General features: G+C 48.3%; 2 protein-coding genes across 2 annotated transcripts; one reads left to right on the top strand and one right to left on the bottom strand.

Moving 5' to 3' along the window:
- Nucleotides 1-6382: 6382 nt before the first annotated feature.
- On the top strand, nt 6383-12985 carry Defb119 (defensin beta 119). Its single transcript, XM_032902402.1, has 2 exons — nt 6383-6491; nt 12715-12985. Exons 1-2 carry the CDS (start codon nt 6434-6436, stop codon nt 12906-12908), a joined length of 252 nt encoding a protein of 83 aa, XP_032758293.1. The 5' UTR covers nt 6383-6433; the 3' UTR covers nt 12909-12985.
- A 2394-nt stretch (nt 12986-15379) lies between these two features.
- Defb118 (defensin beta 118) lies at nt 15380-16709 on the bottom strand. The gene is made up of 2 exons (XM_032902400.1): nt 16624-16709; nt 15380-15598 (listed from the first exon to the last, which is right to left on the bottom strand). The coding sequence occupies exons 1-2, from the start codon at nt 16679-16681 to the stop codon at nt 15405-15407; spliced, it is 252 nt and encodes an 83-aa protein (XP_032758291.1). The 5' UTR covers nt 16682-16709; the 3' UTR covers nt 15380-15404.
- Between the last annotated feature and the right edge of the window lie 6809 nt (nt 16710-23518).

The following is a 23518-nucleotide window of genomic DNA, read 5'->3' as shown; positions in this document are numbered from 1 at the left end:
CATAGGGGGTTTCCCTTTGCCAGAGCTAGGCCTACCACATAGGGAGGAGAGGCTTTGGGCTAAGAACTCTGATTCTTGGGGTACTTTTTTCCTCTTGGGGTACTTTCAGGCTAGTGTTTTCTAAAATGTCACCTCTTGAACCACATGTCTCATCCTACTCTAGTCCTAGACAAGGGTGACCTTTTTTCTTGTTGTTGCTATGCTGGGTGGACCCTTGGCAGACCAGGCACCAGGCACTACAGTGACCTGTGATTTCAACCCCAAATGTCCCCTTCCCTCACTAAAGACAAAGTGGTATAGCAATGGTGTGTGAAGGGGACAGGCTTAAAATGGAACGTAGGGGCTGTAGAGATGGCTCAGTGCTGTTCTGGATTCCAGTCCCAGCACCCGCATGGCAGCCCACAACCTTCTCTAACTCCAGTTTGAGGTAGAATTTATTTACCTGGTCATTTTTCTCCACTTTATTTAGTGGACATCTATGCACACACAATCCTTTTCTTCTCAGCCTTTGAGGAAGAGAAGTCAGGCCTTGTGCTCTGAGCGGGCTTCCTTTTTTAAGTTGGGAAACTGAAACTGTGTGTGTGAGGGAATGTGTGTGTGTGTGTGTGTGTGTGTGTGTGTGTGTGTGTGTGTGTGTGTGTGTGTGTGTGCGTGCGCACTCACATTTCAGGGGTAGCCAGGAAAACTGCTCCTTGCCTGCCCCTACCCCCATCTTTGTTAGGGACCTAAACACAAGGAAGCCCTTTCAAGTGGGTGCCCTCTCAGGCGTGTCCACCCAATCAGTGGATTTCAGAGGAACCGTCTACCTCAGGTTGGCCTGTAGACTGTGGGTGCATCTGTGGGGGATGCTCTTCATTGACGCAGGGCGACCCTTCCCAATGTGGATGGTACAGTCTGGGAACAATCCAGACTTAAAAAAAACCAGGGGAGAAGAAAGATTATTTACTGTTTGCTCTGTTGGCCTCCCCCGTCTCTCTCCCAAGTTAATTTATCCCGTTGCCACCACCGATTTCCTTTGCTGATATTGGAACCAGCTTCTTCAGGCCTTCGACGCAGACAGAGAACCATGACTCTCCAGGAGTCCCCTGGGCCCTCAGTACCAGTGGGGCCCACACAGAGCCTCATGCCCCCACCAGCTCTATGACCAGTGTCAGAACAGTAACTTTGGGGAGGAGGAAGCCGCAGTTGCTAGGTTTTGCACACACTGATCAATCATCTGTAAACACTTGTACTTGGGACGGAGAAAGGCTTTGCTTTTCCAAATCTGACCCAGGGGAAAGATTTTCCCGACTTTCTGTGGGTCTGAGGTCTTGGTCCTTAATGTGGCTGTTCCCATGTCATACGTTGACAGTTCTGGGCTTCACATGTTCACTCAAAGTGTGCGCGACTCCCCACACAAGATCATGGCTAAGGACTGGGACCCTCATGCCTAGACACAGGAGGTCCTGGGAGGGTTGAGCTGAGAACAGAAGGGCATGAGCCCAATAAAAATGGATAATGAACACCCTACCAGTAAATAAAATCAATATATCATTTCCTAAGATCTGAGGGTGATAGATCGATCAGTGTTTCTCTTACTATTTTGAAGATGTAGTTGGTTGGTAATACATGTGTGTATTCAGCATGACCCTCAGCACCACACATGCAAAAGTTTGTAGGTAAAATACTTCACCCTGGAATCTGTCTTCACCAGTGGTGCTGGTGTGGAGGATTGGCACAGGATACCCTCCAGGATACCCTCACCATACTGAGACCTTGGCCATCCATGTTGCCCTCGATCTCCCTGGAGCCAAAGGCCCGCAGGACCTCGGTCAGATGGAGTATGAATGCCCAGGGGGAAGAATCGTCATCAAAGACTTCGTCATCTACATAATGGCTCTAGAGAGAGGAGCCCCTGAAGTCAGGTTGAAGTTCTGCGCAGGTCCCTTCCTGGGAACTTGATAACCAGTGTTTTCTCCTCTCCTCCATGTAGGGCTCAAAGACAATGAAGGGTTGAGGGTGGGGTGGCCTTCAGAGCTGGTCAGGCCGAGCTGTTCCTACGTGGGAGACTTTTAAAGTCGGATGCTAAAGTTCGTTCTCATCTTGCCTCCCACAGACACCACGAAGCAATCACTACCAAGTTGTCCTTCTGGTCAAAGCTCACTTCCTCCCTTATTGGCGCAGTGCTACAATGGCAGCCCCTGCTCCTCACGTCTCCTTCGGCTGCTCCTCCTAGCTGTCTGCCACACCTCCAGCTCCGTAGCAAACTTCCCAAGTCAGGTTCCAGAGTCACGGGATCCAGAGGGGAGTGAGGTAGACCCTGTGTTTAGAGGTCTGAGAACAGAGGGATGTGGTAAAGATCTACTCAGCCACCAGCTGTGTGTCTCCATGTAAACCACTTGGCAGCCTAAATGTACACACCCACATCCTATACATACAAAATACCCAAGAACTACCAAAATACATACAGTTTGAACATCCACACTTATGCATGAGCACACACACACACACACACACACACACACACGCTCCCCATTCAGCACAAATATGAGCCTAGACACCCAGACAGCCACTGAGTCATCTTTCTCAGTATCTCCTGAGGGGAATAAAGACCATTTTCCTGATCTACCACAGCACGGTCACGTTGTCCTGTTCCAACAGGAGAGGGCTTATGAAGTGCAGGAAAGAGTTATCGTGAGGGATGACCTGGAACACGCAGGCTGAAGACCCCTGGTCCAGTAAAATGAGCTCTGTAGATATGCACAACCCGGTAAGGAGGGTTCAGGGGTCATCCTTGGCTTTGTGCTTGCCCATTTGCTTATTCTTTGTGTCAACTTTGTAAAGCATTGTTACTACAATTTTATAGCTGACAAAATAGGTTCAGAGAGGTTAAAGAACTTTCCCAAGGAAGTGCAGCTAAGACACGTGCTTGTAAGCACTCGCAGTTATACCTTGTATGTGGAATGGTGTACTGAAGGGCACAGGTCATGTGGCTCAGCTTTGGGCCAAATCTCCCCTCACTTCAGGCTACAAGTCTCCCCTCAGCTCTCCAGGTGTGTCACAGGCCCAGCTCTTCTGTAGACTTGGCCTCTTCTCCAGCCCTCAGCCTTCAGCCCTCAGGACCTGGCTTCTCCCCCTCACTCACCTGCTCCCCCCTCCTTCCCCACTGAGATGTCCTGACTTCCTGCCGGCCCATCCTGCATGGGTGTTCCCTTATCACTTGAGGATCACAACAGGGTCAGCAGGGAAAGCTGTTTATTCCCAAGCCTTATCATCTGAGGTCCATCCCCAGGACTTACATGGAGGAAATGGAGAACTGACTCTCACAGGTTGTCCTCTGAGCTCAACTTGCACATGCACACACACACACACACACACACACACACACACACACACACACACGCACACCACAACACACTAAAGGTAAGTTTAAAAAATTAAAAAGACCCCAACAAAGCAGGAAGCAGACATTGCTATCCCCAAATCTAGTGAACTGCTTGGCCCTGGAAGGACTCTGACACCCTTCCCACGTGATTGCTCTCCCAGCATCACCAATGCAAGCTATTGATTATCTATAACCTGAAGGGGAAACTTGAGGGTTCTTTGGAAAGTCAGTTGGATGGTGGGCAAACATGTGGAGGAACATTTCATTCAAGTCGACACAGGTGTGAAAGGCTAAGGCAGACTCGAGAAGGGACTTCGCTGAAGCAGACACAGGAGAGGGGATGCTCTGCTAAAGCAAGCACGTCAAAGGACACGTGATGAAGGAGTCTTCGCTACACCGCACATGCACTGGTCTGCCTTTCAGTGTGTAGTTGAACTGCATTTGTAGAGATGCCTTAGAGGGAAATGCACTAAACCCACTGGTGGTGTGCTGCAGTTTCCTGCCAATTCCAAGGACTCAGGCTGATTGACAGAGTGATGTCGGCTGAGACAGACGCACGTGCTGAGGCAGGACCCAAGGAGGAACAAGTGATGTTTGGAGGGTATAAATAGGACTCTGTGGACAGTGACAGAGGCCGAGCTAGGCTCGCTTATAGAGCTAGCTGTGCAACCCTTGTGGGTCTCATGTCTTCGCTGATCGCTTCCTTGAGAGAGGCATAGCTGAGACACGTCTCCTGCTGACTCCAGCTGAGGCTGAGGCCTGGCTATCTCTGCTAGACAGTGTCACCTCTGTTACTAACCTGACTCTACCGGACTGCATTGCTTGTATATCCACGAAGAGTCTGCGAAATGGATTGAGCTGCTGCTGTTAACCTGTGAACCGAACTGCCCATTTCCAGACAACACAGATGCGAGTTGCTCCGAAGAATCTTTCTAAACAGGTCCACTTCCCCCTATCCCTTCTTTTTCACTACCTCTGGTGGGTGGTGGGCTAAAAGGAGGTTAAAGCTTTTAAGAACGATCATTAAAAATACACTAAAAAATTAAAGTTATAACAATTATTTACTAAGTGGAGTAGAAGCTCTTATATATTAAGTCTGCAAATGTTTGTTAAATATTACTCTGCATATAAAGCCAGGTCCCAAGCATCACTAGTTCTCCTCAATGCTGGTCTTTTCAGTGAGTCAGATCCTGACTTTTAGCAAGCTGTCACTGCCTAGAATAAAGAAGAATATTCACAGTGTATCCTGGAGAGCTGGCTTTGGTGGAAATGGGTTCTGGGCAGTGGATGGAAAACAGCGTGTGCCACTTCTGAAGGCATTTTTCAAAGAAACGACTCTCTCTCTCTCTCTCTCTCTCTCTCTCTCTCTCTCTCTCTCACACACACACACACACACACACACACACATACACACACACACACACACACACACACACCTCTCTCACTCTCTCTCTCTCTCTCTCTCTCTCTCTCTCTCACACACACACACACACACACACACACACGCACACACACACTCAGGCCACACACACACACACTCTCTCTCTCTCTCTCTCTCACACACACCGCACCTCCGCCCCTGCTCCTTAGTGGTAGGAGTTGGAGCAGCTTCCGGATCAGCAGGTACTACTGTACATGGAGAAGTCAGCAGACCCCAGCTCTCTGCTGACTTTGAAGCTGCTGCACTGATCCACACACAGAAATGAAAGAAAAAAAAATCATCGTGGTTTGGAATCGTTGTTTGTTGTTTGGAAGCAATACCTACTAAAACCGCTGCGTTAATACGGTGATGCGCCACGTGGAATTCTGCAGTAGTGTGATAAACTGTAATAGTCTGTTTTATGAAACAGTTAAGAGTTAAATATTGCTAAATAGCCAAGGGTGTATACTTCCTAAAGAACAGAGATTCACTGAAATCCGTTGGGAAGGCAGACATTCCTTGATTAGCTGTCCTCACCTGTCCCACCTCACTTGGGGCCTTGTGGTGGCTGGGCATCCCAGAGGCGAGGCTCACATGGCAAAGCAGGAAGCCGGAGGCGACCGGAGGTCAAGCTCACACTTCCTTGAGATCTAAGTGGAGTCCCTCACATCTTCCGACTGTGAAGTCCCATGACTTTATAACCTTGTACTAGGCCCTGCCTTGGTGTGTGTGTGTGTGTGTGTGTGTGTGTGTGTGTGTGTGTGTGTGTGTGTGTGTGTGTGTATACCTGGGCCTTGGTGAACTGCCTGGATGGCCAGAGGGTCTGTGTCTTGGCTTCCCCTGCTCCTGGATTACAGATGTTCACCACTGAGCCTGACTTTTTTGTGAATGTTGGGGATCCAAACTCAAGTCTTCACGTTTACACAACAAATACTTTATCCATGGAGCCCTATGCCCAGTTCTAGGTGGCCCTACCTGTTAAAGGCTCCGCCTCCCGACACTGAGAAACTTCTAGGCCACATTCCTCCAAAGGACACAAGTTATGCCCAGTTCCCAGCATCTCAGGGAGAGAAACCAAGACGAAATATGTATGATAAATGTGAAAGTCTCATGTGAACCGGTGAAGGCTGCAAGAGAACTTACTGTAGTTCAGAGCCAGCCTGGCCCCCGTGAGAGACGCCTGGTAAGACAGGCACTGGCAGCAGCTGTCCCAGGAAGCTCTGAGGCTCTGGTGTGGAACAAACCGGAGGATTCAACATTTCGTGAGACATACACCTGTGTGTGGGGGAAAAAAGGGAAGAAAGCTAAGAATGAATAACTCTTAAAACTTAAGTGTTTCTTGACACGTGTTCCTGGGTTAATGAACATGGGCCTTAAAAGTCCAACCAGCTTCAGTTCATCTTGCCCTTCCTAGGACAGCGAAGGTCATGCCTGGCATAGGTGCCATCTGCTTTCTTTCTCTCGTTTCGTGCGGAGACTTCTGCTGTTCACACTGTCCTTCAGTCTGCTGGCTGACCTTGTACAAATCCCCCCTGTCCCAAGTCACCACCCACAGCCCTGCTGATAAGAGGAGGCTCATCCCTACCTCAGCGAATGCTGCTCCTATTCCCTGCAGTCCAGTCATCACCTTCACCCCGGGAGCTGCCGCCATGAAGCTGGTTCTCCTGCTTCTTGCCATATTTGTGACAGCGGAACTGGTAATGTCAGGTAATATGGGTTCTTTACGGGCCTGGGGTCCTGTCCCTGTATTTTTCCATAGTATAGAATAGAGTTTATTTAGGGCATGGGGAGGGGAGTTAAGGGGGTAGTAGGGGCAGAGAGAGAGAGAGAGAGAGAGAGAGAGAGAGAGAGAGAGAGAGAGAGAGAGAGAGAAGTAGAAGACTAGAGGAGGAGGGGAGGGGGAGGAGAAGAGGGGGGAGAGGAGTAGAGGAGTAGAGGCCAGCCATGAGCACATGGAGAGAAGTGGGGAGGGGAACAGGGAGAAAGGGGACAAGGTGGCAGGAGAGAGCAAGAGGAAGCAGGAGCAAGAGGTCTCTGGGTTTCTTTCCTTCACTCTCACAGGGGCGACACCCAAGCCTTTCCCCATTTCATGCAGCTTTGAAGGGTACCCCAAGATTCTGCCATGCATTCTCTCTCTCTCTTCTCTCTCTCTCTCTCTCTCTCTCTCTCTCTCTCTCTCTCTCTCTCTGTGTCTGTCTGTCTGTCTGTCTGTCTATGTCTTTTCTCAAAACCTTTTTTGTTTAAGTAGTTCCATGAGAGATGTTTGCGGGGCATCTGGTAATCGAGGCCAGAGTGGCGTTCTGGTGGGAACTTAGGAGAGTGCTGAGGGTGAAGGATTGTTCTTTGGTGGAGACTGGGCTAGGGGTGATTCTTGATGAGGGAGCAACCAGGGCCTGGGGTCACAGAGAGAGTGAAGCATGAACGGAAGGTGAGGGCCTGGTTTTCCTGACAACGGGGCTCCAGATGGAGGTGCTTGGCTTGAGTGGTGCTGTTGCTGGCACTAGGCTAGACTTGGGCTGAGGTGGAGGTGAGTGGAGTGCAGGGTGTTTCGATTCAGCTCGGGCAGCTTCTGGGTACTGGGTTGGTGACTTTATTAGATTTGGGTTTGGCTTGGAGTGAGGCCTCAGAGATCCTTGAGTTTGCCAAGGTAGGAGCCTGACTGGGTCTTGAGTTTTAACTTGGTGAGGAAGAGATCATGGAGGATTGAACACTGGGCTGTGGCTGGAGCTGAGGTTTGCGGACTCCTGTCACTAGCTCTTGAGGAGCTGGCTCTGTCTGTAATGTGATGGAGTCTCCTCTGTCCACAATTGAAACAGATGGGCACTGTCCCTTTCCCATTGTACCTGGGCTCCACTAGGTAGGACTGTTACCAACACACATTTACTCTGGAGGACGTACTAGCACGTTGGAGGGCAGGGTGATTGATGGGGAGAAACTTTGAAAAAGACGGTCCTTGGCTGGATGTGGTGGCACACATATTTAATCCCAGCACTGGAGGCAGAGGCAGAGGCAGAAGCAGAGACAGAGGCAGAGGGGCAGAGGCAGAGGCAGAGGCAGAGCAGAGGCAGAGGCAGAGGCAGAGGCAGAGGCAGAGGCAGAGGGGCAGAGGCAGAGGGGCAGAGGCAGGGCAGAGGCAGAGGCAGAGGCAGAGGCAGGAGGCAGAGGCAGAGGCAGAGGCAGAGGCAGAGGCAGAGGCAGAGGCAGAGGCAGAGGCAGAGGCAGAGGCAGAGGCAGAGGCAGAGGCAGAGGCAGAGGCAGAGGCAGAGGCAGAGGCAGAGGCAGCAGAGGGGCAGAGGCAGAGGCAGGTGAATTTCTTTGAGTCTGAGGCCAGCTTGCTCAGCATACTGCGTTTCAGGCTAGGAATAGAGATTCTGTCACAAAGAGGGAGGGGTAGTTCCTGAAAGTTTCTAAGAGCAGTCACCCTCCCTCTCAGATCCACATTCACCTTTCCTGGGACCCGGGACCGCACTGCTCACCCAGCTGTGTGGGTCTGTTTCCCCCGGTCCTCCTGTCCTCTGCTGCTCCTTGCCTGTCACTTGAGCAATACTAACTCACACCTAACAATTGTTCCTGTGCCCCAAAGATGGACATTGGAGGACAGACAGTGCCGGTGGTATGCAAGCATTGTGAGGAGTGACATATGCTGCCCACATCACAGACACTGCAGTGCCCCTGAGTTTACTCAGGGTCATAGCCCTACTATGATCACTGATGGAATCCTTGGCTGGACCATTCCTATGATGTCCACAAAAATCTAAGAAGGAAGAAAAGACCTTACTGTGGGTAGAAAGGACGTGGATTCTTGTTTTTAGTCTCCACACATTAAACCACAGAATTGTGTTTTGTGTCTGTCAGTCATGATGGACTGAGGTGGGGAGATGGAAGGATGAGTTTGGAGGTGGTAGAGAGAAGCCACCAGGACTGGATCTTGGCAAGAGGGTGAGGAAGGAGCACATTGTTGCAGATGCTGTCACCTGCCAGTCTCCTATTGAGACATACATAAACCGGGGGAGCACAGGGTGGGCAGACCCACAGGCTTCACAGAACTTCCGTTGCCTAGACTGCTGGTTCGTCTTTGGAAAAGATGTCCAAGGGTGGGCAGGGGCTGAGTGGAACCCGAATCTTTGGATTTCTAGGGCCATCAGCTGAAATACCTTCTAATGTTCAAGGGCTCACAGCTAGAAAGGGTTAGAAAGTTTCCAAATATGAAAAGCACCTACAACTTAGTCTTAGTTGAGCTCCCTCACACTTCGTTTTGAGTTCTCTCTCTCTCTCTCTCTCTCTCTCTCTCTCTCTCTCTCTCTCTCTCTGTCTCTCTGTTTGTGTCTGTCTCTCTGTCTCTGTGTCTCTGTCTCTGTGTCTCTCTCTGTGTCTCTGTCTCTGTCTCTCTGTTTCTCTTTGTCTCCTCTGTCTCTCTATCTCTGTGTCTCTCTCTGTGTCTCTGTCTCTCTGTCTCTTTGTCTGTCTCTCTGTCTCTGTCTCTCTGTCTCTGTCTCTGTCTCTTTGCCTCTGTCTCTCTGTCTCTCTGTCTCCGTCTCTGTCTCTCTGTCTCTGTCTCTGTCTCTGTCTCTCTGTCTCTGTCTCTGTCTCTGTCTCTCTGTCTCTGTCTCTGTCTCTGTGTCTCTGTCTCTCTCTGTTTCTCTCTGTCTCTCTGTGTCTCTGTCTCTGTCTCTCTGTTTCTGTCTCTCTCTGTTTCTCTCTGTCTTTCTGTGTCTCTGTCTCTGTCTTTCTCTGTCTCTGTCTCTCTGTCTCCTCTGTCTCTCTGTCTCTCTGTTTCTATCTCTCTCTTTCTCTCTTTTTCTCTATCTCTCTTCCTCTCTCTTTCTCTCTCTCTCTCTGTCTCTCTGTCTCTCTGTCTCTGTGTCTCTCTGTCTCTCTGTTTCTATCTCTCTCTTTCTCTCTTTTTCTCTCTCTCTGTCTCTCTGTCTCTGTGTCTCTGTCTCTCTCTGTCTTTCTGTCTCTCTGTCTCTGTCTTTCTCTCTGTCTCTGTCTCTGTCTCTCTGTCTCTCTGTCTCTCTGTCTCTCTGTCTCCCCCCCCAATGGTTCGCTTGCTTACCCGTCACAGTTCTGCCTTTCGTCTCTGATGGACCCTGTGTATAATCCAGTCAGAACCTCAGCATTGTGTAGCTCGGGGTTGCAGTAAGATTTTAACAGGCTCAGAGCATGGGGTCCAAGTGGCCAGCAAACGCCACCATCTGTCATCGTGCCAGTTTCTGTAAGCCTGTTATGAATAAATGCTGCTGGTCTTCCCTGACTGTGGCAGGGTGTGGCAAGGGATGGAAAATTGACACGGTTAGAAACTGGGACTTTAAGGATCCTGATGAGGAATCTGTGAGACCGGGTGCCTTCAAACCCTGGTCTTGGGGCCTCATTTACACAACACAGTTGTTCATCCCTATTTGCTATTAGAGATGAGGTCAAAGCCTGGGGGACTCCAGAAGCATGGCCTAAGCATTCAAGACAAAAGTTCATTGTGATACAGGAAGAGAATGTTCTAGGAAACGTGACCCTTCCCACTGCCCTGCTTGGGCCTCCTCTAAATTCCCCTCCACAGGGTGAGAAGATACTGGTTCACTGATGCCCACTCTGCCTTCAGGCTTGCACTTTGATCAGGCCTGATGTTGACTGTCCAAAAACCCCTGCGGCTACTTCCAGAAGTTACATGGGCCATTCCCTAGGCTCACCCACAGAGCCTTCTGGCATGTACCAGGAGGCAGGGGGAGAAGAGATAATCACATTCTGTTTCCAGGAGCCACGGTGGAGCTCTCGGATCACGTGTCCTCATGAGCAACTCCTTCATGTAACAGGTCTGAGGATGTGGTGGAGGAGTGCTGGGCTGATGGTGGCCACCTACCCTACAGCTGCCATGTTTCTACAGAATTCTGAGGAGTCCAAGAAAGGTGGATGCCAACAGGGTCATCCCAGAGAGCTGTTTCACAAAAGAACATAGAATATATTTTACTTATCTCTTGCTGGCTTTATTAGTCTCTTTTAGGTATCCAGACATACGATGAGGGCCTTCATGTGAATTCCCTCCCGGGATTTTAATCTCATCTTTGTAGGCTGATTTCCTTTCTCCAAACTAAGATCTGGTTTGTTTTACAAACTGCCATTCTGTGTGTGTGTGTGTGTGTGTGTGTGTGTGTGTGTGTGTGTGTGTGTGCGTGCACACACACACGTATGTGCATATATGGTGAATTTATAATGTGACATATGTGTTCTCACCCAGAAGTTGGCATGTCAGGTGTCTTTCTCTATCAGTTTAAAAATGTATTTTATGTATGTGAGTGCTCTGTGTGCATGTACACCTGCATGCCAGAAGAGGGCATCAGATCGCATTATAGAGAGTTGTGAGCCATCGTGTGGGTACTGGGGATTGAACTCAGATGGGTCCTCTGCTCCCTGAAACATCTCTCCAGACCCGCCACATTTATTTATTGGAGGCAGGGTCTTTCATTGTTTTAATTTTCTTGGTTCGTGTCTGGGTGTTTTGCCTGCATGTGTGTATGTGCGCCATGTGTATGCCTGGTGCTCAGAGGGTTCAGGAAAGGGAACTGGTCCTCTAGAATTGGAGTTAGAGATGGTTATGAGTCATTATGTGAGTGCCGGGAACTAAAACCAGGTCCTCTGCGAGAATAGCAAATGCTCTTAGGCACTGAGCCATCTCTCCAGCCCCGAAGCTCATGGTTTTAACCAGAATGTTTTAAGGAGGTCGATTTGTGGGCGAGGTGGCTCGGTGGTAAAAGTGCTTGCTGTGCAGGCTTGAGAACTTGGGTTCGGATTCCCACAAAGATGAACATGGCGGAGTGAGTCTGTCCCCTCAGTGTTGGAAGCACAGAGACAGGAGGATCTCAGGGTTCTCGCCAAGCAGGCCAGCCCAAATGACCCAGGTCAGGTTCCATTGAGAGACCCTGTCTCCGAAACACAAGCTAGACTGCTTCTGAGAACAACAACCAGGGTTGAGATCTGCCATCCATATGTATGCACATACACGTACACACACACACACACACACACACACACACACACAAATGGGGACAAAAAATGCTCCTAAATCCAGGAATGGTTAAACAACCCACTATGTGCATCCATGAGTACAGTTCAGAATGAGGAGAGATGAACCCCTGCTGCTCTGAACAAAGCAGAATCTGAAGCCTGGTTGATTATCATTTTTTAATTTGGCATGTGATTATCTTGGCTGTGAGGAGTGATTTTTCACAGAGACCTGGGCATTTTGTGTGTTACAAGATCCTGACCTATGCCCTGACATGGAGGCATTGCCACAGTGTGCTTGGAGGTTCCATCTCCTAAGTTTGTGTCCTTTGACTCCATCCTAGCTGGGCGGGGGGATTCTCTCTTTTGTGTGTCCCTCAGGGGCGCTGTGGGGCCTGGTAGCCCTGGAGGTGTTGCATGATCCTTTGGGCATGTACCTGTTTGGAAAGGACCTTGTTCTGACAAGAGATGCAGACCTAGTCCAAATCCCTGCACCCCCATACTCAGGGCTGCCAGCAGCAGGTACTGGATTGTCTTCTCCTCACAGCGAACGAACAGTTGTGACCCCTTGTGTCCCTAGCTGTGAGTTTACTTCTGAGCCCTCTCTCTGTCTGCACTGTCTCCATGTTGGTTTTTGTAGTGGAACCTGGTTGCATTTGTCATGCTAATGTCCAGAGCCTCGACCTGCACATAGTAGGACAGATAGAGGACAGGACACTGACTCTGTCCCTCTGTGGCACTCGCTGTCACCCTTTAGGTTTTTTTCATATGCTCCCGACTCCCCCAGTCTATGTCACTGGTAAACAGAAATTAATTATTCTCTCTCTCTCTCTCTCTCTCTCTCTCTCTCTCTCTCTCTCCCCCCTCTCTCTTTCCCCCTCTCCCTCTCCTCCTCCCTCCCTCCCTCCCTCTCTCTTTCTCTCTCTCTCTTGGTCAGGCAAAACTCCTACCCTTCAATGCATGGGCAACAGAGGATTCTGTAGGCCTTCCTGCAAAAAGGGTGAACAGGCCTACTTCTACTGCAGAACTTACCAGATATGCTGCCTCCAGTCCCATGTGAGGATCAGCCTGACAGGCGTAGAGGACAACACTAACTGGTCTTATGAGAAACACTGGCCAAGAATACCGTGAATGCTGGTACGCCATGCACAGACTTCCAGAGAAGCTGGCCCTGCAGCCTACCTCCTTATTAAAATGTATGCATCTGACAATGTGTGATTATTTTCCCTCCACTGGTGGGAGGCTGGGTTTCACACGGTGGGGAGTCTGTCCCATTCTGGATGCAACCCCATGGGAGAAGGGTCTGGGCTTCAGAGTGACTTTCAGAGAGGAACCCAACCAGGCACTGAAGGAGGGAGAGAGCAGTGGAGACCAGGGAAGGAAGTTAAGGACTTGGAAAGAGCTATGACGGTCTATGCTATGGACCCAGGGAGGCACCGATGGGACAGGTGTTATCTTCTTCTTTTTTTTTTCTTTTCTTTTCTTTTTTTTTTTTTTTCGGAGCTGGGGACCGGACCCAGGGCCTTGCCCTTGCTAGGCAAGTGCTCTACCCCTGAGCTAAATCCCCATCCCCAGGTGTATCTTCTTGAAGACACAGTTGATTAAGCCTGGGAGAGCTTCTAAGCAGAGCTGCTAGACTTAGAGGGGGCTGTCTGGCCACGGCTTCAGATTGTGAGGCTAAGATTGGCTTGGTGGTCACTGCAGAAGGAATTTGAATAATACATTCCCTTCTCCAAAACTGCTAAGGTCTTTTAATTCCCAATATATATCTATCTTCTCCTTTTTCTCCTCCTCCTCCTCCTCTTCCTTCTCCTCCTTCTTTTTCTGAGACAGAGTTTCTCTGTGTACCCCTGACTGTCATAGAACTCACTCTGTTCCAGGTTGGTCTCAAACTCATAGAGATCTGCCTGCCTTTGCCTCCCAAATGCTGGAATTAAAGGTGTGAGCCATCACCTCCTGGCAAAAACAAACAAACAAACAAACAAAAAAACAATAACAACATCTTTTTAAAAAAACTAATTCATTCTCTTTTTTTCCTGCTTTGACAGTAGCTAGCCTTCTGATCATGGAATGTTTGTTTGTACTTCTCCCACAATTTTACTTTTTTCATTAAGTTATTTATTTATTCACTTTACATCCAGATAGAAGCTCCCTCTCCTCCCAGTCCCTCCCTCACGTGGCCCCTCCCTCCGTTCTCCCCCTACTTCTACAAACAACCCCTTCTTATTGTGTGTGTCCATACGATGTGTGTCTACACAGGGTGGCTGGTCATGCTTCTGTAGAGCCTGGAGGACATCTCCATATGATTGGTTCTTTCCTTCTGCTGTTATGTGGGGTCCAGGGATTGAACTCAGGTCCTCAGGCTCCCAGGGACAGTCCCTTTACCCACTGAACCACCTCCCTAGCCATCATATTTTTTTTTACTTTTTACCCCCTTTGTTTTTTTTCGAGACAGGGTTTCTCTGTGCAGCCTTGGGTGTCCTGGAACTCACTCTGCAGACCAGGCTGGCCTTGAACTCATAGAGATCCACCTGCCTCTGCCTCCCAACTGCTGGGACTAAAGGTGTGTGCCACCCCTGTGAGCTAATATTGACTTTGAATGTCTTATTTCCCACTAATATTTTGTTTCTCTCTAGTCACTGTCAATAGGAGAGTAGCTACCCAAGGCTGTATCTTTCTCTACTTCTCTGACTGTGCCCAGCTTGGCTTTGGCATAGCTTGTTCTAGGGAGCTGGCTGTGGTCCAACCACTACTAGAATGTCTCTTTGGAAGTTTCAGAAGTCTACCTCTGGGCAGCACTTCCCCCACCACTGCCTCCCTTAGAGCACTAGCTTGCTTGCTCTCTGTGACTTCTCTCTTGCTTGGGTTTTCCTCCTGAGTTTAGAGCTTCTTTTGTTTGTATTTTTTTCTTCTCTGTTATGCAGGGAGTTTCTCTTTCCATTGTCTGGTTCAACGATCTGGGAAGCGCTGATCTAGACTCACGTTTCAGGAAGAATAAGGGTCTGACCTCACTCAGTTTAGATAGTTATGAAAAGACCTTAGCTAGGGACTGGAGCACTCGAGTCCATCTCTCCAGCCTCTGAAGCAAGGTTTCACACCCTAGTAGAGAGCATCATACATGAAAGATTTAGGATTTCATCTGAAGGGAAACTAACACAAAAGAACACTCTGGTTTCCCCAAGCCCTCGTCGGAAAGACAGTAGGACAGAGAGAAATGCAGTGCGGAAATGAATTTTTCCTCGAGCACTTCAGCCCCAACACAGCTCACCAGCAAATAAGGAACACAGGGTCCGCAGTGATCAGGTGACATTTCAAGAGCACGGAAGACTTTGCCACTGGAAACATTGGTTTGGTTTACACAGTAGATTTTATCGAGAGTTACACAATCGTGATGGTGGCTGTGCATTGTGGGCGTCTCTGTGCTTTCTATGACTTCGTCCATCATTCTTGGGACAGGAGCGAGTGACATCTGATGAGTCAGGAACTATCATAAACCTCAGGGACAGGGCTCTCTACCCACCTCTCAGGTTTTTTATTTATTTATTTATTTATTTATTTATTTATTTATTTATTTATTATTTATTATCTTTCCATCAACTATATTATGTCAAGTCCATCCGTGAAGTCTTAGGACAGATTGTACTCTATTGTAGAGGTTTTCTCCATGGTCCGCGTGATGGAAGCCTTTTGTTTGTAGTCGTTGTCGTCCAGAACGCAGCAGACTTGGAAATATTTGCACGCTTCCATGACCATTTCCCCGGTTTTGCATTTTCTCCTGCAGTGCCCCAATCTATTCAAGCATCTTTTCTCAGCACTATAGTCTAAACAACCAAAGGAGAGACCAACGATTTTAAGTTACTGCTATAAAATGGCTATGAGCCTGGCATTCCACAAATAATACTGGGACCAATGTAAGAGGCACGGCCGTTAGGCTCCTTCCTAGCGATAGCTTGATAATTCCATGCTTCTCCAGAGTCGCTACAAAGCTCCCCAGACCTGTGACAAGCTACCCACATCAAGAAACTCACCTGGGGCTCTTGCTATTTAGCCTGGTAGACCTGAGTTGACCCCAAGACACTATCAATGGAGGGAGAGGACGGACTTCCACAGTTTGTTTCTCTGACTGTGTACGCGCACTGTGGCACACACAGATGTGCTCTCCTCCCTTCCCCCAAGCAAAAGTAAATAAATGAATAAATGTAAACAACTAGATAAGGAGGAAATCCACCTCATGACTATGGTTTGAGGAGGTAGGTTTTCTAGAACAAGAGCGTCAGGGTTTTTAGTCATGCTTTTGGGTACCCTTTAAAAAGCAATGGTTTTCTTTTTTTTTTTTTTCCCCCTTCGGAGCTGGGGACCGAACCCAGGGCCTTGCACTTGCTCTACCACTGAGCTAAATCCCCAACCCCAAGCAATGGTTTTCAAACCCTAGACTTTCAGAGTCCATGGGAGAAAAACAGCTGGTTCTGTCATCCATGTAACCATCCTGCAGACATTATTTCATTCGCCAAATTCCAGAACATGAGGAGACAAAGGACCTCCTTGAGAGTGGTAGCGAAACTTAAAAATCTAAGAGAGGCCATAGGGCTGTGGACTTTGTGAGATGTTCTCAGGAGCTGCACCAGCCGGAAAGAGAGCAGGCAGGGCTGAAAGTCTGACCTTGTTCCTTAGGTGGAAACGGGAGCAAGGGGGAACTCTGGCTGTGTGAACATGGCCCACCTCTGTCCTACCCTTGTCAGAGATGCAGTCTCAGTGAGAAAAATGGTGCTGGTGTGTTAGGGAGAGGAGCCACACAGTCCAGGGCCTACCGGACCTTCATTTTGGTAATTTCCTATGGTTCTGTTACCTGGGATCACTTGGGGTAGCAGAGCAAGGAGAGGAAGGGCCATCAGCAGAAGCCTCATGGTTTGTGGGAGGTAGGACAGTGGATCCAGGTATCTGGAACGCAGGTACAGTGTGAATCTGGCCAAGAGTTTTATCGGCCTTTCTGTGGTGTGGGCAGAGGGATGTGCATTGAGCCAGAGAGAGATGTAAAAGGGTAACCAAGCAAAACATCAGCCGGTTGGCTGGCGTGCGGACTGAGCGTCTGAAACAGTCCCTGGGAGCACGGGCAAAACTTGTAAGTCACAGGCCTGGAGGACATGTTTGGGAGTTCAGAGAGGGAAAACTCACATTAGGACTCCGTCCCTCGCTTCTCCAGGCCTCTTGGCAGGGCTCCACCCCTTTCTCACAGACCCCCTCACTCCAGACTAAGTCTACTCTCAAGATCTCTCCTCCAGCCAGGCGGTGCTAGTACAAGCCTTTCGTCCCAGCTCTCTGGAGGTAAAGGCAGGCAGATCTCTGAGTTTGAGGCCATCCTGCTCTACAAAAGAGAGTTCTACAACAGCCAGGGCTACACAGAGAAACTGTGTCTGGAGCACCAACTCCCTATCTCTCCTTATCAGTATCTCTCTACATAGACCACGAGGTTGCTATTGGAAAGCCCCCGAGGCATGAAGCATCAGCCCAGCGAAGGCTGATGGGGATAAAACGAACACATCTGTTGTTGTAAAATTATAAAAAAAAAAAATTGGTATCTTTTATCCCCACTAGGTCTACACCGCAATGCCCCAAGATATCTGGTAGATAGATATCTTGCCAGAAGCACACATTCCAATTCCGTGGCGGCCCAGACCAGCCACCCCACACTCCCTTACACTTAAATCTGCACACGAAAGAGCACACAACACAATAACCTCTGATCCAATTGATAACATATAATTGCCCACCTAGACATACAAAGCCCTGTACACATCCATGCCTTAAGAACATTCACAACAACCTGTAAAGGTACAGCGTGGAATCTTAACGTCAGCTTCCATGCTGTCCCGAGGCTACTCTCTGTCCCCCCTCCTCTTCCATTCCTGTCTCCTCCTCTTCCTTCAAACTTTTCTCCCGCCCATCCTTCCTTCTCATCCAATGACAGGCCTCAGTCTATCTTGTTCCTGCCTCACCTGTGACATCATCCCACGTGCATCCAGTGCTAACCGCTGTTCCAACAGGGAAAGTGACTTGATAACAGGACTGACCTGCAGTAGAGTGTGGGGAATTCAGTGTATGGTGTGGTTCCAACAGACAGCTTGACAAAGTTACCCACTGTTGTCAAAGATGCTCCCAGTCAAAGGCATTCAGAGTAACCTTGGATGTTACTGTTGACGAGGGTACCATGGGGCACTGGGGGGATCTGGGCATTATCTGCAAAGACCCCAGCATCTAGATATGCCTTTAGGACACAGAAAACTGGTCTACCATTCAAGGTAGCCTAGTCCCACAATCCCTTAGTCACTTCCGTTATGGCTCCGTGTTTACCTATAAAGCTGTGAAGGTGAAGGCTGGGTTCGTGCTGCTCTTGGTTTTTAAAGACAGTGCTGAGCTTCCTGCCAACGGAGGAGTGGTAAGCAGGTAACTCATTGCAGTCAGTGACATAATTAATCCAGTTGTCACCTTGGTGGCTTGAGATTGAATCACAGAAACAAATGTTTGGATTCCAATTCTAATCCTGCCACCTCAATGGTTTCTGTAGAAAAGGATACCCTCAGACGGAGACTATTTGAATTCAGTGGAATCCACAGAACATGCTGGAAATCGGGACTGGAATCTCTCAGCAGAGTAGCACTTGGAGGTTTAGGAACGTCTTTTATTTCCTGTAACTTCGTGGACCACCCTTGTTAAAATCAGACTCCAGATTCAACGAAAAGATTTTTTTATTTTTACTTATTACCTGTTTGTATGGGTGTCCGCATGTGGGTTTGTACACAAGAACGCAGTACCTGAGGAAGCCAGAAGAGGGTGAGAGATCCGGAGCTGGACTTCCAGGGAATGGTGACCACCTGACTGACACAGGTTCTGGGAACTGTGGTCTCTTTTAAGAGCAGCTGTGCTCCTAACCACGGCACGATCTCTCCAGCTACCAGACTTCAGGTTTAGTTGTGCAGTTTGGTGGGATTTGGAGCTGGGTCAGTCCATAAAGCACTGGACTCCTAATTCTGCTGTTTGTAGAACTTTAACACAAGCTTAACACAACTCAGTTTTACCACCTGAAAACCAAGCTTTGATGACGGGTGAGGCCTGAATACTCAACGGGTATGTGGAATCAAATGAAATTGGAGAATTTGGAATCTTTATGGTGCAGAAACTAGCCAGTTTGCCTGTGAGCCTTCCTCACGACAGCCTGACCTAAGATCAGCCTTGGAAATTGATAACTACTCTCTTGAGACCCATCCCAATAGTACACAGGGCTGGTTAGAGCTCAGCATGCTTAAGAGGGAAGGTGGCAAGTCTAGCCTTGGAAGACAGACTTCCGTGTCAGAATGATGAGAATGCTAACTTCTTTAAGCATGGCCTGCAAAATACAAGGCCAGATTCTAGAGTCTGTTGGAGGGGTTATTTTGGTGATAGTTTAAAATATTTACTAATTTACTACTACTACTACTACTACTACTACTACTACTACTACTACTACTACTACTACTATTGTGTATTATGTGTGTGTGACAGAGGGAGAGATGGTAGGAGGGAGGGAGAGAGGGGGGAGGGAAGGAGGGAGAGTCGGAGGGTGACATGTACCTCCTGACATCATTGGCTTCTGTTCTGCTTCACCTCAGTGGGCACTGAGGGGCTCATTAGCAGGTGTGATGATGATTCAACAGAGACAGTCTTAGCATTAGGTGGAACTGAACTTGACAATTGTTAAACCCTGCCCGTCCCTTTCGGCTCTATAGCCGCTCTCTCCTGACTTTTTTTTTTTTTTTTTTTTTTTTTTTTTTTTTGGTTCTGTTTTTCGGAGCTGGGGACCGAACCCAGGGCCTTGTGCTTCCTCGGCAAGCGCTCTACCCCTGAGCCCAACCCCCTCTCCTGACTTTTTGCTGGTTTTGGGATGCTCTTTTTCAGGCATCTTCTGGGGAAATGAGACTTGATGCTCAGCTATATTCTCTTTTTTTCCCCGTAAGCACTCACCTTGAGTCATTGCAGAGCCCGTCGGGGGGAAAATACCAAATGCCTTTAGCAGTTTTCTAAAAGCCGTCCTCCCAGTGAAGAGCACAGATTCTAAACCACTGGACAAAGATTAGCGGTTGGATTGCCGGATCACTCAGCAGTTTGATTTTTAGTTTTAAGTTTTGTGGGGTTTTTTTTTTTAATCTGCCTCTCCCTCACCTTCTGTTTGGCTGTTTCCTGTAATGACCATCCTAACTTAGATTCCCACTTGCAGTGTGAGGGGTTAGCCTACCCTCCCTCCTCTGTTGTTCATATCTTCTTTCTTTTTTACATTAGCCATTTTAACAGGCGCCAACAACAGCTCGGTGTACTTTAACTTGCATTTCTCGGCTGACTTGGGGGCATCTCCACATGCTTGCTGGCCACTGTGTGTGTTCTTTAGAGAAATTTCTGTTGAATCTCCTGTCAGTCTAGAAGCCATATCCACTGACTTCTTCCTAAAGAGTTCAGACTTTATATGCCGAGAACTGATCTCCGTACTCTACACAGTGCAAACCCCTCCTCTCTGTCGCTTGTCACCTCAGGTTTGTGGCTGTTCCCTTGACTGTTCAGGAGCACTCAAGCTTAACGGAATCCCTTCTGTCTATTTCTGCTTCAGTTTCCTGATATTTTGAGTAAACTTTGAAGTAGAATGTCTTAGACTAGTGACTGTGGTTTCCCACCGTGCTTTCTTGCAGTCATTTTGTGGTTTCAAGTTGATGCTTAATCTGTGCAGAGTTGACCATTGTAAGGGATGGGAGATTCCAGTCTTAGGAATCTGTATAAATATCTATGTAATCTGTGTCTTACATCATGTCTACATTGTATCTATCTCTAGTTTTCCTGAATCATTTGTTAAAGAGAATGAAGGACATTTATATGTCTCATCACTATCTTTCTTTCACACACACACACACACACACACACACACAGAGGGGGAGTTCAGGGGAGGGGCAGGAGGAGGAGGTGGAAGAGGGGGAGGGGAAAGGGGAGGGGAGAGGGAGTACAGAACAGAGAGTCTCACACAGGCTAGGCGAGAGCAAGAGTTCTGCCCCTGAGATATTTCCCCAACCATTTTTCTTAAGCAAGGCAGGCAGAAGGAATCCTCACTCGGGCAGGACATCAGACTGGAGTTTAGGATGAAAGGCAAGCTTGTGATACGGGGTGAGCTAACTAAAGGCATTTTCCATGTTTTGAAAAGACCTCTTAGGTTCCTGGTAGCTGTCGGTAACACGACAAACAAAAACACACCAAGGAGTTACTTACTACATCCAACTAGAAGGCAAATTAACACAAGCGTCCACAGTGGTTTCCCTATTGCCATTTTGAAGGCAGACACTTGTGTGGAGAACAAGGAGCTACAGACGTAGGACACCAGGGGGAAGGCCCAGAAGTAATGGAAAACTGTTTGCCTTGAGCCAAATCGTCTGGTGTTTATATCTGAGGAAACTTCCATGGAGGGCTGAAAGTTTCCGGTTTCCATCTGTTGGCATGTTTAGCACGGGTTGGTTCTGTGTTTTGACACCTCAGTGTCTGCCGGTAACCCCGTGAGAACAGAGATGAGAGACGGCAGAGAGGAAGTCATGGATTTAATGGACACTTGGGAGACACTTGTGCTGGCACCATCTGCTCTGTAGAGGACCGAATCATTTTCAGCATAACTCTAACTTACTACATATTGTTCTTGAGGACCGCCACTGGCGCTGTTCTGGAGTGTACTCTGAAATTACGACTAAACGCATTCTTGGGCGCCTGTGGCACAGTGTTTAACTTCTTTGCAATACAGCAGTAGTCCCCGTTGCTGCATGGCTTTTTCACCCGCTCGCCGGATCTGCAGTGTTTTCTGCAGTGTCCTCTTATGACCCAGCAAGATTTGCGGCACCTGTAGACTGACAAGAGTGAAGAAAGGCTATAAAAAAGATTCCAGGGCTCATCCCATGTTCTCACAGAGATCTTACTACCGATGCCAGAGGAACTCACTAGCTGACAGGAACTGGGATAACTTGTTAAGGAGCTGTGGGATTTTGTAAATAAATTAGGTGCACAACAGGCTAACTTAACTCCATGCCGGCTGGGTTATTAGTCCCAAAGACACAGGCCTTATGATTGTTGCCAGAAATGTATTAATAACCTTTGCTTCAGGAAGACGGAAGCTCTTAGAGGTGAGGAGTTGGCTTATGGTGGTACTGTGTTACCATAACGACTGAAAATGACACACACACACACACACACACACACACACACACACACACACTTGGTGGGGCTATTTGGGAAGGACTAGGAGGTGTGGTCTTATTGGAGGGGGTGTGTCAGTAGGTGTGGGCTTTGAGGTGTGAAATAACCATGCCTTTCTCAGTCAGCCTCTTCCCTTTCATGGTTGTCTCAATAGGAGACCTCTCAGCTCTAGTTCTAGTGCTATGCAAGCCTGCCTGCTCTCATGCTCTCCCCAGGATGTTTATGGACTCACCCTCTGAAACTGTAAGCCCCCAACAAACTCTTTTTTTTCTATAAGTTGCTTTAGTCATGGTATCTCTTCTCAGCAATACATAAGTAACTAAGATAGGCACAGACTGTGGTAACGATCCTACATTCACTTCCAAATCCACCCACTAGCATACATTAAGTACACAGAGCTCCCATCTATCAATCGTAGCTTGGTAAAGTGGCTTCAAAAACGAGCTGGCAATATAACGAAATAAGCCTGGGAGAGCCCGGAAATACAACTGAAGAGAAGCAGGTATCGGTCCCCATTTTAACACATCGCCACCTGCTCTGTGGATTCAAATCATTAAATCAGAGATCTCTGGGACCCACTCATACAGAGCTCTGGATTCAGCCAATCAGAAATGGACGCACGTGTAAATTAGCACTTCTGATGGTTCAGTAGCTGGTGCTGATGTGGGGGCTGAGAGAACCAAGGGGCTGTAATGGAGCCTTCGGCATCTTTGGAAGACTCTCTACACAACAGTCAGTTCTCAATAGATGGCACCCATCTTAAAGAGCCGCTGATAAAAACCGGTCTGTGAAAGGCTTGCTGGTCATCTTGCAGAAAACATCTGGGCACTTCTAGTGCTCCAAGACTCACGGAAGTTGTGACTAAGGTAGCCCATCTGTCAAAATGTGTCTGTTGCTGCGCTGGGGAGATGGCTGTTAGCTTAAAAGCACTAGTTCTCATCACAGTGACTCACAACTGTCTGTAAGTCTAGTTCCCGGGATCTGATGCTTTTCCTGGCCTCTGCACAGGCACCAGGCACTCACGTGGTGCACATCCATATATGCATGCAAAACAACCAAATGCATAAAATAAAACAAATAAGTCTACATTTTCTTTTAGAAATCTGCCCATTGATTAAGTGTACCTAAATGGATTTTCTAATGAAACATGTTTTAATTAAGAAAAATGAAATCAATCAGTCAGAAAACACACCCATCACCATTCTCCCTTTGCTGTGTCTGGATGCTGTATTGTTAACCACAAAGGTTCTCCCAGAGTCATGGAGGTTTGTCATAGACGCGTACGCATTGCATGAAGTGCTGACGTCACACTGGCGATGTCTTTGATGGTGATAGCGTTCTTTGGCTGTATTCAACGCCCCCATTCCTTCTCCTTAATTCCACTTCCTCCTTTTCCTCTCTCCACAGTCTCTTCCCTTGCTTTGGCCTCCCTTCAGCTTTCTACGGATCAATAGAAACAGTTTCTGGGTCTCTAAAGCATCTAAGACCCACAA

Source organism: Rattus rattus, chromosome 5, assembly GCF_011064425.1.
Source record: "Rattus rattus isolate New Zealand chromosome 5, Rrattus_CSIRO_v1, whole genome shotgun sequence".
Lineage (NCBI taxonomy): Eukaryota > Metazoa > Chordata > Mammalia > Rodentia > Muridae > Rattus > Rattus rattus.
Note: the sequence above shows the minus strand (reverse complement) of the source record. Positions and strands in the feature narration are given on the sequence as shown.

Excerpts from the sequence above, each read along its gene's own strand:
- Defb119 (XM_032902402.1), top strand. The coding sequence starts at position 6,434 with ATGAAGCTGGTTCTCCTGCTTCTTGCCATATTTGTGACAGCGGAACTG. Across the intron at positions 6,492-12,714 it reads AGCGGAACTGGTAATGTCAG|GCAAAACTCCTACCCTTCAA; the intron begins GTAATATGGGTT and ends TCTCTTGGTCAG.
- Defb118 (XM_032902400.1), bottom strand. The coding sequence starts at position 16,681 with ATGAGGCTTCTGCTGATGGCCCTTCCTCTCCTTGCTCTGCTACCCCAA. Across the intron at positions 15,599-16,623 it reads GCTACCCCAAGTGATCCCAG|ACTATAGTGCTGAGAAAAGA; the intron begins GTAACAGAACCA and ends TTGGTTGTTTAG.